This window comes from Cottoperca gobio, chromosome 4, assembly GCF_900634415.1.
Source record: "Cottoperca gobio chromosome 4, fCotGob3.1, whole genome shotgun sequence".
Classification (NCBI taxonomy): Eukaryota; Metazoa; Chordata; class Actinopteri; order Perciformes; family Bovichtidae; genus Cottoperca; species Cottoperca gobio.
In genome coordinates, this window is record NC_041358.1 from 15,063,899 (window position 1) to 15,080,536 (window position 16,638).

General features: G+C 40.5%; 1 protein-coding gene across 1 annotated transcript in view; it reads left to right on the forward strand.

Moving 5' to 3' along the window:
* dennd1b (DENN/MADD domain containing 1B) overlaps positions 1-16,638 on the forward strand; it is a 100,952-nt gene that overhangs the window by 66,028 nt on the left and 18,286 nt on the right. Inside the window, exons 13-14 of the mRNA XM_029429068.1 lie at positions 7,340-7,465; positions 11,823-11,924. Of these exons, the coding sequence (XP_029284928.1) occupies positions 7,340-7,465; positions 11,823-11,924 (228 nt within the window). The remainder of the gene's footprint in view (positions 1-7,339; positions 7,466-11,822; positions 11,925-16,638) is intronic.

Genomic DNA, 16,638 nt, shown 5'->3' on the forward strand with positions numbered 1-16,638 from the left:
ACCGGGGCTAGTAGATTAATAAGGAAGCGAGCAGGTACTAATTGAGTGGAATTCCAGGTCTCTTGTTAGTTTGCTTGTTAGTGATGAGGACATGCCACATGGCATTTGATGTTTGTGTTTACACACAAGGAGATGTTTGAGGCATTGTGCAGTTTGTCAAACAGAGGCCTGAAATTTGGATTAATGCTGAGCGATTCTCTGCCTGGGCTGAGCTGCAGCGCGTTGTTTCTGAGCTATTAAAACACTCTTCATTTCTCTCTAATTCTCAGTGTAACACTGGCTACTTAACACTCAGGCTTTATTCAGCGTGAAACCCAAGCCATGAGACCTATGAAGTAATGATTGCTCTCGCTTTAAAAGCCCAGCATCACTTTGTATGAATATATAAAGCATGAAATGGATTAAAAGGTGAAGGCCACAGGCAGTCTTTGTGTGTCTTTTAAGTCTAACTAAGAGTGAAAACAAAGCACTCTGATGTTGATTTAAGCAAACCTTTAGAGATCCGTCTAATTATAGCAATGCAGGCTGTGAGCACATGTGGACTCTATTACGTAGCCGGGCTGACCAGTGACCGTGCTTTTAGCAGGTTCAGAGTTCACAGTTGTCCTGAATTAGCCACCCTCTTTCAGACAAGACCCCTACGCCGGCTCCACTAGTGCCCGCCCCTTAATGGTCTTTTCCCGCAACTTCACACATAATATTTTAGATTTATTGACTATTACAAATGCTACCATGCCAGTAGCGGTTCCGTTTAGCAGAAAAAGGAAAGATCTGAATAACAGAGTAATTGGTCACGGGTCAAAAAAGGATGCAACAATCTTAAAAAAAACGTTACAACGTTTTTTAAATTGGAAACGTCAGGTTCAGCATTAATTGTACTTTAGTTCTGGATTTGTCTTTTTAAATGTACAGGGAATGTTTTGACAGTGGCAATAAATAAATCAAGTCAATCTCTTTTAACATTTTTTATTTGTATTTATTTTTCCCTGTACAATTTTTATTTTATCTTAACTTTCCCTTTTTTAACCATATATATATATATATATATATATATATGTTTTTTTTTTTTTTTAAGTCTTTTTATAAAAAATAATGCAGATCAAGGGACTTTTTTGTTACTTTATTTGAGTTTGTGCTTTTCTATTTTTTTTTACCCTTACTTTAGATAAACATTGTGTTATTATAAATAAGTCCTTTTTATTTATTTTACATTGTGTATTTTTAACAGGATTTTGCATATTTCAAGATTTGCCTAAGTTGAACTGAAAGTTTCAATAGTTTTTACACATTAATAAATCATATTAATCTCAGAGAGACTGTGCTCGTGTCAGTAAAATCAATGTGTTGACAAGCACACTGAAAAGAAATATTCAATAAAAAACAGTTTTTTCCATGGTAGATCAAGGTATTTTTGTTTCTCTTTCTGAGATCCACAGTTCCTCTTTCGCGCAGAGATTGTGCTGATAAAGTTATAATTGGCTTTTGGTTGGTGGAGCTGTTTACTGCGCTAGTCATTAAAAGTATCCAAGAATAGCGAATTAGGAGTCTGTTAATTCTGAAAACAAACAGCGTGTGACTGAATCAGATTTTTATTTGATCCCGGCAATTGATCTCAAACCAATGACGGAATTTTTTTTCATGTATTATTCTTTCTGTGCCACATATTCAAGGTGAGGTGCTACAATACAGCTTACATCTTTATTTTCAGATGCTCTCTCTCACATCACAGCCTAATTCCTTCTATTCTCCTCCTCTCTGCCTCTCGCTACTTTGCTGACACCGTGTACCCATACATTCCTAGCCTTCATACATTTGATCATTTGTATTCCCAATCAAGGGGGGAATTTACAGCGTACACTCCTACTTCCTGTATTTCAAGCCTGCATTTGGAGGTTTACAAATGAATGAGGGGGTTGAGGTTGTGTCTGCGCGCCTCTCCTGAGATCACCTGGCACACTTAATCAAACATCGCGGCTTTAATTTGGTGTTCAGTTTCCAATGCTCCCAGAAAACAACATCTACATCATCATCTACAACAGAGTACAGCCGACAGCAGGCAAACACTCGCACACGCAGATGCACCGACACACACAGGCACCTACACATTGTCGGCCAGGAATGTTCATCAATGACATTTAGATCTAGTTCAGGAGTAAACTTTTGCTACTCACAGGTTTTTGGTAAGTCCACCAGATTCTCCTATTTTTAGTATCGATACAGCAGAGTGTGTTTCATTTCACTGGTGTCTTCCCAGTATGGCGGAGCCACTTACAGTAAAGCCCCTCACATGCTGTACTAACTATATGTTAGCTCAGTGCCGGAAATGTGGTTACTCCACCTCACTTACATACTGTACTTTCCCAGAAACAGTCTCACTGTCTACAACAGATCATAACAAGCTCCAAAGTATTTGATTTTCTTATTGCTGTCGAGGCTGTACTTTACCAACTGCAAACGTACGCATCTGCTCATTTGAAACATTATTTTATAGGTTACGATTGTTTTAAATGGCGCTGAACTGTGCTCACACTCTCTCGCTGCAGTGTTATAGCCCCTCAGTTACTCATGTGGAGTTTTAAAGCTGCACTTCATTTTCACATACTCGTTCTGCCGGCGGTTCACTCTGGATTAGGAGTCAAAAAGAGAGAGCAGCATCACCCACTGCGTTAGTTATTGAAGTGAGAGATGACATTTAGCTGTAGTTAATTATGTATGCAAAACTCAGCCGCTCAGCTGCTATAAGAGGTCAGCTTGACAAAGTAACCCCACACCGGGGAGAGTCTCATGGCAGTGAGATAGCCCTATTAAAACACACACACATATACACACACACAGAATTCATCTCCCCCTTGCTTTCTCACACTTTTTCATTACACTTGACTAATGTATTGTATTGCATGCGCCTAACAGCAGATTAACATACTGAATGACTAAGATTTATATGTCTCACTACATGCCTTTAATATCTGGTCTATTTTAGTCTTTCTCCATTTTTATTCAATATTTATTATTATTATTATTTATCCAATATTTGCTATCATGCCAAATTCTAGACGTTAGTGATCTTACATGGTTAGTTATGAAAGATCGTTGTTAACTCTACCTCATTAACTTAAGTAATATTCCTATTATTGTGCAAATTGCCATCAGACTTAAAAAGGAGGTTAATTTAAAAATAATTAAAACATGAAATACCTCATATTTATTTTAAATTGAATGAATGAATTTCATAGATTGCAAGTTGCATCCTTATCGTGCACATGTATGTGTGTGCATTTGTGAGAGTATATGCCGGTTCTCCGTGTGTCTTTGTTCAGATTTGTGTGTGTGTGTGTGTGTGTGTGTGTGTGTGTGTGTGTGTGTACAGTTCAGACTGCAGCACATCAAAAGAAAGTGGGAGATTTTCATAACTATTTTTTTCTTTGTAGTTCTTTAATTGCGTCCCCATGGCTTTCTTTCCCTGGACAGAATCTTAAACAAAACATTCTTTTTTTGTGAGAAGAAAACCCAACTTTTATTTTTTTAACAACAGACAAGTGTCAGGGTCGTTATTTAGGAGGATTTTATTTTTTTTAATGTTTTAGTGAAGATTTAGAGGAAAATTCTAAATATATATTCAGAGTTTTGTGAGCAACTTTTCTTTCTTTCACTTATCTTTTTCTTTCATTTACTCAATAGTAAATATAATATTATCCATTATGCTCTTACCTGTTGTCATGCTTTTTTTCTTTTTTCGGTTTTTTATTAACTAGAAGTTAATTAGAAGAGAACTGGAAGTTAAGGATTTGCCTAATAGTGAATTAACAGCGATGATCAGGTTTCATATGTTGTGTGGTCTGACTGATTATAGCACTTTGAGGGGACGCTAAGACTAGAAAAGTGCTATTTAAATGCAGTCCATTTACCATTATATGAGCACTTTGTACATAAATATTTCCTGTTGTAATGCACAGCATAGTGATAAAACTATAATTATTTCATCAGGGTTGAGTTTTAGAAGCAGTAGTGGTTATAGACTGCTTCATCTCATGTACAAAGACATTGAGAGGTGTTTGTGTTTGCTATTTATTTTTATATTGTGTGGGTGTAAATGGAATATATACACATTACCTGCGTACATTATGTATTCACATGCATGTATTATAGTATGTAGTATGATACGAGTTAGTCCCGGATGGATGTTTGTGTTCTGCTGGTCCCTGCCTGACTGTGAGGGGATGATACCACTGTAGGTGACACCAGGCACAGCGTGCGTCTGTGTGTACACATACATGGACTCACACACACATTCACACAGATGCCTGGTGTCACCTACAGTGGTATCATCCCTTACAGCCAGGCAGGGATCATCATTGCACCTGCTAATTACCATCTCCAGCTGGAGAGTTAAATGGAGATCTGTTCTATGTCTGACCTTTGACCCCATGCTCTTTATGTGACGCACTTCAAACCCTGTTTGGGGCTAGCTGGGCTGGGCCTTAATGAGGCCCCATGTCTGCCCTCTGTGGGCTGTGCGCCTCGGATGCCCCACTTTCATCCCCGACCATCTTCCCTTGATGTAAATTGAAAAGATCACAGCTATGGGGAGAAGACCTGTACTGGAAAGGCCTCTCTGCATAGATTATGAATATCATAACTCAACAGTTTTTTTTTCTTCCTCCCTCCCTCCCTCCCTCCCCCCAACCACCCACTCCCCTCTCTCCTCCTGCCACCCCTTCCCTGTACAATGCTATAGTTCTAATTGGACCCAATGGGGGACTCTCTGCCTTTGATCTCATCACTGCCACTGTGACTTTACACTAAAAAATGTCACTGCCAAATAGGGTTATCACCTGTAGAGCCTGGCCTTCCTCTGATGCCTGTACGCATCTCGTTAGCTTCACTCAAATTGTAAAAGTTAATTAGTTTGACAGAGCCATTACCGTGGAGGTATACCTGATAATTGTTACTAAACACACATTTAGTTTTTGTCTCGGATATGTGAATGAGAACGTGGACTGCGCTTCCTTTTCCGATATTCTGGTATTTTTCATGCACTTCTGCTATATTTGTTATGTGATGATTCAATTAATTATCACATATTTTTTACCATGCCTAATCTTACTCGTGAATCAACGTGAAACTTTGAACTTATTGCTTTATCACCCGTTTTCTTCTCCGGGTAGCAAAACCCAAGTGATTGTGTCCCCACCTCATTAAAAAGTGTTTGCCACTGCAGTGCTCTCACCCATTCAAAGCTGCTGTACTGTGTGCAGAGTAAACTCCGCTATCCCGTCTCCTCTGACAGTCTTTGGGGTATGCCTCCCCCACTTAGACTGACATTGTGTTGTCTTTGATTCCCCCCCCCCCCCCCCTCTCAAAAAAAAGACAGTTTAATGATTTGCGAGGATGAAAAAAATCTGTGAAAACGCACATAAACATGAAATATTAATTTCAGAAATGGCTTTACATAAACATAAAAGCATTTAGCACAATGAGTGAATATGGAGATGGCACTTGTTAATTTAACCGTGATAAACTTCCTGTTTGATGCCTGGGAGCATTTGCAATGGCAGCACGGGGACGTTGTGGAGAGTGAGAAAGCCCAGGGGAGAGGAATCCACGCTGTTCGTTTTGTCTTTGTCCCAGTTTAAGACTGCCACTCTCTCTGTCTCGCTTTCTCTCAGCCTCTGTTTCTTTCCGCCGGTCCTCTGTACGAGCCGTGCTAACACTTTTCTTCTCCTCCCTGAAGTTTTCCAGATAGGCTAATTGCAGATGCCAGACCACGATATCCCTCCAACGCTGCAGCTACACAGCATGATATATTTGGTCACCTCTCATTGAAGTAGACCTGATCAAAATTATTTCATTTCGTCACAACTTCAAATCTTTCTTTTCAATTAACACACAAATATTTGACACACACTCTGAACACAGAACCACCAGAGCACACACACACACACACACACACACACACACACACACACACACACACACACACACACACACACACACACACACACACACACACCACAAAATGTTTTGAACTCTATAAAGAGGTGATTGAATGAACTGGTGAAATATGCAGTGTTGTAATCATATGCTGCTAACCAAAAATGTTAATTTAATCTGTTAATTTTTGTTTCACACACACTTGTATTAGTTCTGCATGTGCACTCAGTTTTTCTCGCCCCATATTAAGACTGCAGCATGAAGCAAGAAGGTAGAACATTGTTACCTGGAGTGTTTAATCTGCCCTGTTGTAGTGCCCATGAGCAAGACGCCAAATCCTTACCAGCCACAGGCTGAGACTCTTGTGAGTTTAATATAGAAAGATCAAGCATTGATTGTCACATGTTTAGCTTATTACATTATGGCTTACAGTATAGAAATATAAGATGAAACAACACAATGAAAGTTATTCAGTGAGGATTTACAATTATTCTGTTTTTCACTAATTGAAGTTAAAGTTTAAACTTATAGGTTTTTCTTTAAAATTGTTATCCAAGCCCGTATTACTGCTTACAGCCCACACCAAACTGCATTACAGTAATGTAAACCTCTTGTGCAACCCAATCAAACGCTGTGCTTTTGTGCTAAGCTGGCACAGCCCACACACAGAGAGCAGCAGTCCCTCACTATCTCTGCCTCCTCCTCGCTCTGCCACAACACAGTCAGACTACTGCTGAGCAGGTGAGGAGAGCCTCTTGACAACTTCCTTCCCCGACTCCCCAGGGCCCGGTGGCCAGTTTGAATCTTTTGTCATCCTAAAACAAGCTCGGGCCTGCTGCTCCTCCACTCTCGCCTGGAGTCCTGGAGAGAGCCAGGAGAGGGGGAAATAATTAAAGACATTTTATGTCAAGAGTACCTTTCTAGAGGGAGTTGGGGAGAAGCAACAGGGGAGGGGAAAACAGGAGGACTGCTAAGAACAGAGGAGAAGAGTAAGAAATGGAGGGAGAGGTGAAAAAGCAAAAAGGTGATGGGGAGAAGAGCGGGCGTAGCAGCATGCAGAGAAAGGGTACGAGAGGAAGAGCAAAGATGCAAGTTTCCATTTTCGCTCTGCTGTCCCCTCCCTCTCGCCGCCCCCCCGTCCTCAGCTCAATTAACAAAGCAGCAGGTGCTCCCGCAGCACAACAGATAAGCTTGAAGGAAAAGCTGAAGCTTTTTTTTTCTTTCCTTTTTTGAGATGACCTGCAAATGTGATACTTCACACCCAGAATGGGCTAGCTGTTTCCTCCACCAATTTCAGAGGTGATAATTTAACTTTTACCCCTCCATCTCTCCCTTTTTGTCTTCCCACCTCTGTCTCCCTTTCCCTCACTTTCTGCCTCGCTCTTTCTCTCTTTATGTTTTCCACCAGGTGTCCTCTCTGAAGAGCAAGCTGAAGAAGCAGTCGACGGCAACAGGAAGTGGTGTGGCGAGGTCCTTCCTGAGAGCGCAAGCCGCTCTGTTTGGATCCTACCGAGATGCCCTCAGATATAAACCTGTAAGGATCCAGAGTCTCGGATTACTACCAATCGTCTTGTGTAATAGCATTGTTGTGTCACATTAGAGCCTTACTTTCCTGACTCATTTAGGTTTGGATATACAGTATGCTTTGTTTCCAGCGTGTGATACATACATCCAGGGTTTGAGCTCACCTTGTTTAAAGGGATCGGCTCACCCAAATTACAAAAGACCACACATACTTTCTCACTTTCCCCTCTAGGCATACGGAGAGTTTTGGTTTCAATAAAACACTTTTTCTTTCGTCTCAGACATATCTCTGTACTGGACAGCAAACAAATATATAACTCCGCCAATGCTGCATTCACATGCTCCTTGGACGATCCCATTTTCCGAGTTGGGAAGTCGTTCCTTCTTGGCGGAGTTAACTGCCATTTATCAACAATGACCATGCTCTGGTTGGTGTGCATATACAAAACAGGAATACTTATTGATTAGATATTGGGTATAAAGATTGTATTTTCATTCACGAGCAGAAATATTAACAGACATGAATATAATATATTTGCTCTTCACACTGTGTAGCATGCAGTAGCGATCTCGGTATGGGAGTGAGTCACATTTCACTGGATTGTGGTTAGACTGGGGCAGTTCTGACTGAAGGTAAAAGGTATGATTTCAGCTGCAGCGCAGAGCGAAGGTGGGCCTGTCTGAGACAGTGAAATGTCAGAGGAGCTGAAAAGAGTCAAGACGTTCCCTTTGAAGATCCCTTTTAGCCACCTTTGGTGTTTTACTCTCCTTTGCTAAGCCCCCCTTACATTTCTTTTCTGGATTTTTTCTGCTTATCAAGTCTGAGTCAGAGCAGAGCAAACTACAGCATGTCCTGTTTGTCAAATAGCGAAGCCTTTGTTCCTTTGGCTTTGAGATTAATTGGACTTTGTGGACTCCCGGAGTCAAGATGCTACATTATTGATGCTGTCTCTCTTTTCTCTGTATACAGACAGTATATGAACAAACTGCCTCCCCTCTGACACAAGCACTGAGACTCAGCGTATGCGTGTGTTCGTGTATGTGTGAGCACAACATGCAGTCATTTCTCAGTTCACTCACGCTCACACCGTTTTTTTTTTTCTTCTTTTAGACAGGATCTGTATAAAAGCCATGGAGTTGCTATAGATGCACACGCATAAGCATGCACAAACTGCACATCTGCTTTGATGAAGTTACTGACGATTCTCACTGCGTTCTGATATTTGTTGAATATCACTCTGCTGGTGATTGTTCTGAGCGCTGCGGTTCACAGGCTCACGTGCCTCGACAGAAGGAGGGGTGCGGATGTCTGGCTGGAGTCTTGCTGAGCTGTAAATGAAACAATACTGGAAAATGATAATTAGTTGATAAGCAATCCGCTGATTAGAACAGCATTTCTTAGGTCATCAATTTCAGCTCAGTGCAGCACACGTGTGTGGAAGAAAGAACCTGAAATAGCAGTTCAAATTAGTTTTCACCACCATTGATGAAGCCAAGTCGGGTGTGTGGGTGCCGTATTACAGCGGTGTGTGCTCGTTACTATTTATGGGCAGAATTAGCCAAAGTTTTACTCAAGTAGACATGTTACCAGTTCATCCAACCAGGTGTGAAACAGTGAGGAACGTCAGGGTGCCATCGCCTGTTTAAAAGAAGTCAAGACACAACATCTTACACATTCTCACGTGTAGATATATATAATATGTTCACATACAGCAGGAGTCCTGCACAAGAACATGCCGCTCTATATCCAGGTGCAATCTGTTTTTTTTTGCAAAAGTATCACTTTGAAACATGTAGTTCTTAAATTGAAACAAGTGGTGTTTGTTGAAATACACCTTTTTAAAAAGCTTGTATGAAGAAACCGCTCGGTTTGGTTTTATTCAGTCATAAAACAACCTGCACACTTGTCCAATTATTTCAATTAAATCAAACATGAAATATTAAAATACAGAATTGACAAATACACATTTAATAAACTACATCTAAGCATTTAAAAACAAAGTGTTTTGCATGATACCGGACCGTAAAAGCTTGAATTACGGTGTTAATTTATTCTAGGGATATTCTAATATTGTCATTTTCATAGATTTCCTGAAAGCTTACTGCACCTTCAGTTCCCCCCTGGATCCAAACATTCATCCACAGAGAAGTGCCCACTTGTTGTGGCAGGTTGAACACATCTGCTACATGACGAGTTTCTTGCTTTTCTATATTTGTTTCTATCTAACGGCTTCCTTAATGCTTAAACGTATTTCATAGGATGATGTCAGGAACATGAAACATAGATAAACTTGTAGCTGTCTTCATAGATTCTCTTTTCTATGGCCAAATAATATTTGATCAATTATTTCTATGTGTGTACAGTAGGGGTTTCTGTTTTATTTAAGTGTTTTAGTCAATAGAAATTCAAAGAGGTCCAGTTACTAAAATCTTAATTTAAAAGTCTACTCCTACGTCTATCGAATAAAATCAACAACGTGCATTTCTATATCATTTCAACAATATTATCAATTTTCAAAGTGGGATCATTTTAACATACAGACACATTGAACGTGTATGGTATGTATGTATTTTTTAAGTGCAAACAAAGCATTGAGCAGCCCCCTTTTCACTCTATCTTATGTCTTTATTTTAAAATAGTTTTTACATTTAACATTCTTCTTTTCCGAGAGAAATGAGCCTGTGACGCCGGCTTGTTTGAGTCTTGGCTTGAATGGACTTAGTGCCGTTCTCACACACATGTGTAGGTGCTCAGTGGCGAGCCTGGAACAGTAATTGGTGTTAATAATGTTCAAAGCGGAGAAAAGTGACTCAGAGCTGTAAGTCGGTCCAAACACGGTCACGGTGTGTGTAGTGCTATTTTGCTACAACCAGGGAAAACAGCCATTTGGTGATGCCCGGTGTAGTGTGTGTGAGACATAAATGAGGTGACAAAATCAAGTCAGGAGTCCTTATTTAAAAACAAAACACCGTTTTGCAATGGAGTAGTTTGAATAATATTGTATTTATCCTCTGGAGGTAGCAGGTGTGAGTGTACACGCTCCTCTCTTTTCATGCAGTTACAACTCCGGCGCAGCCTCCTGTTGTTTCTCTAGATGAACTTTGTTTCACTAAATCAACTTTATTGGCTACATGCAGCGAAGACATGTTTTTTTTTTACACTTTAACTGGAAGTTGTCATAGTCTTTCTTGCGCTGTGTGACCTGGGTGACCCTCTTAAAATAGATCAAATGAGTGTTGCTCTCTTTCTTTTAAAACAGTCTAGTTAGAAGATTCAAGCAGTGTTAGCAGTTGCCGTTCAGCCTGTTTAAACCAAACGATTTAGTTGGATACCGATTTGTACACAGTCTCGGTGTTAAAGTTGACTCTGGAAGTTTTTCAGTACCAATTAGTTTTTAGTCTCAGCATGCTATTCAATTTTCAACTGCAGTATGTTCCGAGGCTGTAGCAGCCAGATCCAAATGGCAAAGCTGAGTAAACTACAACAAGCTACTTTCAACTTGGCTTTTACGAGAGAATACGCCTTAAAAAAAAAACTTTTAGTGATGTAAATGGAGCAGTATTCCTGTGATGTAATTTGGGCCACTGGTACAGTAGCTTATAATCCGCCCATCCTCGAAAATGGGGTTAGTCTCCGGTGTTGTGAAGTTGTTTTTATGTGCCACACTCTGCTCATAGCCTGAAACAGACAAAGCACTTTTTTAAATTATTTTTTTACACAAGAAGAATTTAGAGCATCATTGAAATATGTGAGAATTATGTTAATTATGAGAAAACATGAATTGAGAATGACTGTAGGGCTGCGTGTGATTGGCCCACAGTGGTTCTGTTGCCATCCTCTGTGTCTATAGCTCACAGGCCAGCACACATGATGTAAGAAATAGTAATAATGTGTTCATGTGGAATACTGGGGAGTTTACTGGGACATTGTCTTCTCGTCCGAGGGAGACCATGTGCGCTCTTCCAGGGCGACTGTTTTCAGTTTTTTCTTTTAATACTCTTCCTCCTGCTGCTTAATCCTTTCTCTTTCCTTCCTGTCTCTCATTTAGACTCATTTTCTGTTTTCAGGCCCACTTAGCTCACTAATGAAGAAATCAGTTGAAATACTCCCCGTTTTTTTTAGAAGACTTTTTACAGTGCATAGTGATAATAGATGATGTGATCGTCTTAGTGCTGTGAATCATATTATAAACAACATTGCTTAGTTCAGACCCCCTGCCTTCCAGGCACCACACGCGTCTGCCTTGTTTCCTGTGGCTCCTTTCTGAACTAAGTAAACATGGTGGAAAACAGATTGGTACAAAGAAAAGTGAGCCAAAATGAATAAGTCTTATTTTTTAATATACATGTTTCTGTGTACTCCTCAGGGGGAGCCAATCACTTTCTGTGAGGAGAGCTTTGTGAACAATCGATCGAGCACCATGAGAAGCTTCCTGTCCATGGCCGTCAACCTGCAGCTCTTCAAACAGGTACAAACAGCTGTGTGTGTGTGTGTGTGTGTGTGTGTGTGTGTGTGTGTGTGTGTGTGTGTGTGTAATTGTGTGTGTGTAATTGTGTTTGTCCGTTTCTTTTAACCAGCATTAAAGGTACTATGTGAAGCAATTTACATGTATTAATAGATATTATATTCAGCTCCAGTAATACAGTGCCAACAGTGTGCAACTGGGTGCTCCCCTTGTGCCTAAGGACACACGCGTGAGCAACAGGGATGTTCTGATAATTCCACACGGTACCTTTAACTACTCATTTATGGCATCAATACCCCGAAGAAGTTTCATGTTGAAACGTTGATAAATTATTCAATCCTTTTTTGCATCGTGGCTTTTAGTGTGCAACTATTTTCCTTCACACCTGTATTTCCCCCCGTGGTCAGCACCTCTCCAACACTCGCTCTCAAACTGCAACCGGTATATAAAAAAAAATTATCCTAGAAAATGTTAAACTTTTTGCATAAAACTCAAACCTTTACTCATCCTCAGATCATAATTATATAATCTGCTGTCACTTACATGCTTACATTAACAGATGCACTTCTTTATATCTCTTTCCCCTGTAAGTACAGGCAAGCACAAATAGAACCCATGACTGAGTGCTTACACGGCAGGTTACTCTGTCCTCTCCCATCAATGTCAGTTTATTTTTCAGCTTTATTTTATTAGTCAGTTAATTATAAAGAAAAAATTTGAAGGGTAAACGTCTTCATTTTTACAGTTGTCTCTCGGCACCACATGTGCTGAGCAAACTGTCAACTAGGTAAAGTTAGCGTTTAGCATATTGACAGTTCAGTTGTTCAGAGTGAGGAGAAATGGAGGAGAGAGAGGCCTGGGATTATAGACAGTTATTGACCCCTAGAAACTGTTTACTGTGCTTATCTCTCAGCACACTCATGTTATGTCTTGATGTCTCCGTTTGCTCCATTTTGCCTGGAGTACAAAAATGACCATGATAAGTCGAGCCTGGTAAATGTGTTTTTACTGCACAAAACCATATCAATGTTGAATTCCTTCGTCGGCCTGTATGCACAATCCTGTAAAAGTAAACAAATGTGGCCTAAATTTTAACCTGGTCCTCAGAAAATTGAATATCTACTAGTAGATACAGTCTCCAGTGTGTGTGTGTGGGTGGGTGTGTGTGTGGTTGTGTGAGCAGGTATCCTTTATTCATGTGTGGTTACTTGAGTTTCCCTTAAAAATCACTCATGTATACTTAATATGTTTTTACCCCAAATCCCTGCAGCAATACTAAACTTAGCCGAGCCAGAGCTGAGTAGAGGGACACCTCTGGCTCCGAAGAAAATTTCCTCTCACCCCTTGAATTTTTCTTTGTGCTCTCTGACCCGTGATAGTAGCGTGATTCACCCACGAGAATTACAGCACAGCGGCCTTCAATCAGCCTTTTGTTTCTCTGGACACTCTGCCCCGTCTATAATTTTCCCAGGCAGAGCAGATAGCGAGCAGCAGTTCAAAGCATCCTCCCGGGCTGGCTCCTGCCTCCGCGGTAGCATTGGGAAACAGGCCCTTATCTCCTCCTCCTCCTCTCCAGCACGGGGGATGGGGTGAGCTTATCTACTCCACTCCTCTTTCGACTAAAGTGAGAGAGGCCAGCGGTCCGCCCGAGCTCTGCTCTGGCCATGACCCACATCCGCTCACAAACACACAAACAATACTAAACTTGCGTGGCCACACACATGCACACATTAATGTTTTATATACATAAGTACTTCTGCTCTGCTTTTGTGTTATTATATTTTAAGCCTTTTGTCCTATTATGCACCTATAATGTAACATATTTTCTTCATTGTCGCACATTATATATAGTCCTGATGTGTTATTTGTCTGCCCCCTAATTAAGGAACATAAATAGCGTTTGGCCACATACAGGGAATAATTAATTTTAGCTTTGTATAGTCTTATAAAAAGAACATTGATTCAAATCCACAAGGGTTGCAATGCTGATATTACAAATGAAATAAAAAATGTATTTAGGTAATTATTTCTTTTGTTTTCCCTATTCCCCAGCTAAACTTGAAAATGTGTGCTCTGTTTCCCAATGGGATTATTATAAGAGGATATTATAATCAGACAGGTTGGGTTGCTCAATTATCAATCAGCCAATCATTAGTGCGAGACTGAAGCAACACGTCCTATACAATATATTCAATTATATACATCATCTATTCACTTGCACACAATGGCCTTTAAAGTGTGGGATTTGTCACTGTCGCCTATATGTCAACGATAATGGGCCAAACCTGAGCCAAATTGAAACCATATTATTAGAATTGGTAGACCACAACACACATTACACACACGGCGAAGCACTCACGCATAATGTTGAGGTGTTACCTGAGTTTGAGGTGTTACCATTTCAGCAGGAAATTGCTTTTCTACAGGTGATTTTGTTTTTATTTCTTGTAAAGCAGCTCTTTTGCTTCACAAGTAATTCCAGTTTTATAGAGGGAACAGCGTGGAGTTGTTCATGCAAATTCGGCAAAACATTAGTAATACCTTTAGCGCTGAAGGGCCTAGTGGACAGAGAGACTATTGTGTGCTGTCATATGTCATTAAAGGCCATTAATTACTATCAATACCGCTATTAAAATGTATTATTGTAACACATTACTTGTTGTAAGATGTTGGTTAAGACACCTTCTTAATAACTCAAATGTATAGGTTGAGCGCATTTGAGTTGTACAACAAAAAGCAGAAAGAATAGTTTCTTTATCTTGGGCCTGTATGAAATATAGACACCAAGCCAACCCTACAATAACTAGACACATACACACCTCTTGAAATGTCACAGTTTCACCTTCTAACACACTTCTGTTCTGTTCCTGTTTCCTGTGTGCTCGGTCCACCAGCCCGTCTCTGTTCAGAACAGAACAAGTGGGAGAAGTCTTCTAAAAGAATGCGGGGGAAAGCCTGTCGACATTAACCTGCTTCCTATCAACCATCCACCGCTCCTACACACTCACAAGTGCACACACACACACACACACACACACACACACACACACACACACACACACACACACACACACACACACACACACACACACACACGGTCATTCATGTGTGTGTGTTGGGCTAGCAGAGACTGATTCAATGAAGTATCTTCCTCTTATTGACACAACTAAGCCATACAGTTTTATTGAGTCTGTAGGGGGACTTGTTGCCTGATAATTTACTGCCAGGAGCCTTTGTAGACAATGTGCGTCCCATCAATCAATAATCATCCGTCACTCTCCGTGTGCATGAATGCAATTGCCGAGCCGCTAATCGAAAGGGAGGAAGGGTGTGTCCTTGTAAAAACCAAATTATCTGATCAAGTAGTTTCTCCGTCGAGTCCATTAAGTTCACAAGACTTCATTTCAGTAAGCTGGAGAACTGCATTTTATTATAACCAATAAGGAGTGATGGATAAAACTAGCTGCCACCTCCCTGTCCAAGCAAAGTGCTGTAAGATGCATTACTGCTCGTGGCTGCTGGCTCTAAACACTTTTACTGTAAAGACTTCATTTCAGATAGTTTCTGCTTCTTTCTTAAAATACAACAACTTATTTGGAGTCTTCTTATGTGTTTATGTGGCAAGTTTGGAGTTGCTTAAGACATATAATGACTTAAAAAGAAGTATACATATGTTGTATACGTAGCAGCCTATGAAGCAGCGATAGTGGTTGCCACTCACTACTCACCAGGCTTCCTTTATTCCCCTCTAGTAACTAGCAAAGATGTTAGCGAGATGTAAACCCAAATCCCACCTATGTCCCTGAGTGTCTACAATTTATGGGCTAAAATTCCTGGTTTGCAAAAATAACATTTCCTTTAGGCTGTCTGTGTATATCTCTGTAAATGAACCCCTGTAGAGTCCTAATCCCAACTTCTGGCTCAGCAATTCCAGAGTTTAAATAGATCTAGACCACTGTGACCGACCCGTGAGTGAGTCACTGTGCTGGTAGCCAGATGGAATAACTCTCCCTGTCTACGGTCTGCAACAGGAAACAAGAAGACATGTAGACATGAAGAGAGCAGGATTCACCTCCAGCTGTTGAACTCAGTGTGCCTTCATTTAGTAGTATGTTTAGTAAAAGTCAAAAACCATTTAGGCAAAATTATTCAAATGTTAAGGGAGTGAATTTGTTTTTATGTAATTGAAGTAACCAATTTAGATTTTTTTTTTTTTTAAATGTATTTCAAAGTTTACTACTTGTTGATTGAATGAAGCTGCTCCTGGTGCGGTCCCACCCCACAATTATTTTCTATTTATTTGAGGGGGTTATTTTTTTGTGTGTGTCTCTTTCTCTAAACAAATTACATGAGCCCTTGTGTTTGTGTACGTGTGCATGAGCAAGTGCTTTTTTTAAGTGTTGGTTTACTGTGTGTGTGTGTGTGTGTGTGTGTGTGTGTGGGGGGGGGGGGGGAAATAGATCACAGTCTCTCATTGTTGAGTAATGTCCAATTAAGGCCCACAGTGAGGCAGGTAATCTGGCCGGGTGTGTGGAGGGAGACGAGGGGGTAGATAAGTGGAAGCTTTGGCTAGGTGATGATTCGGGTTGATTATCTGCACTAATTAGGCCGTCCAAGTAGCGGAGCAGCGGTTGAAACCTGCAGTCTCACCTCTCATTAAAATGATCTAATGATGAGTCTCAAGCTCTTCTGGCCAGAGGAGCGGGCGGCCGTGTCG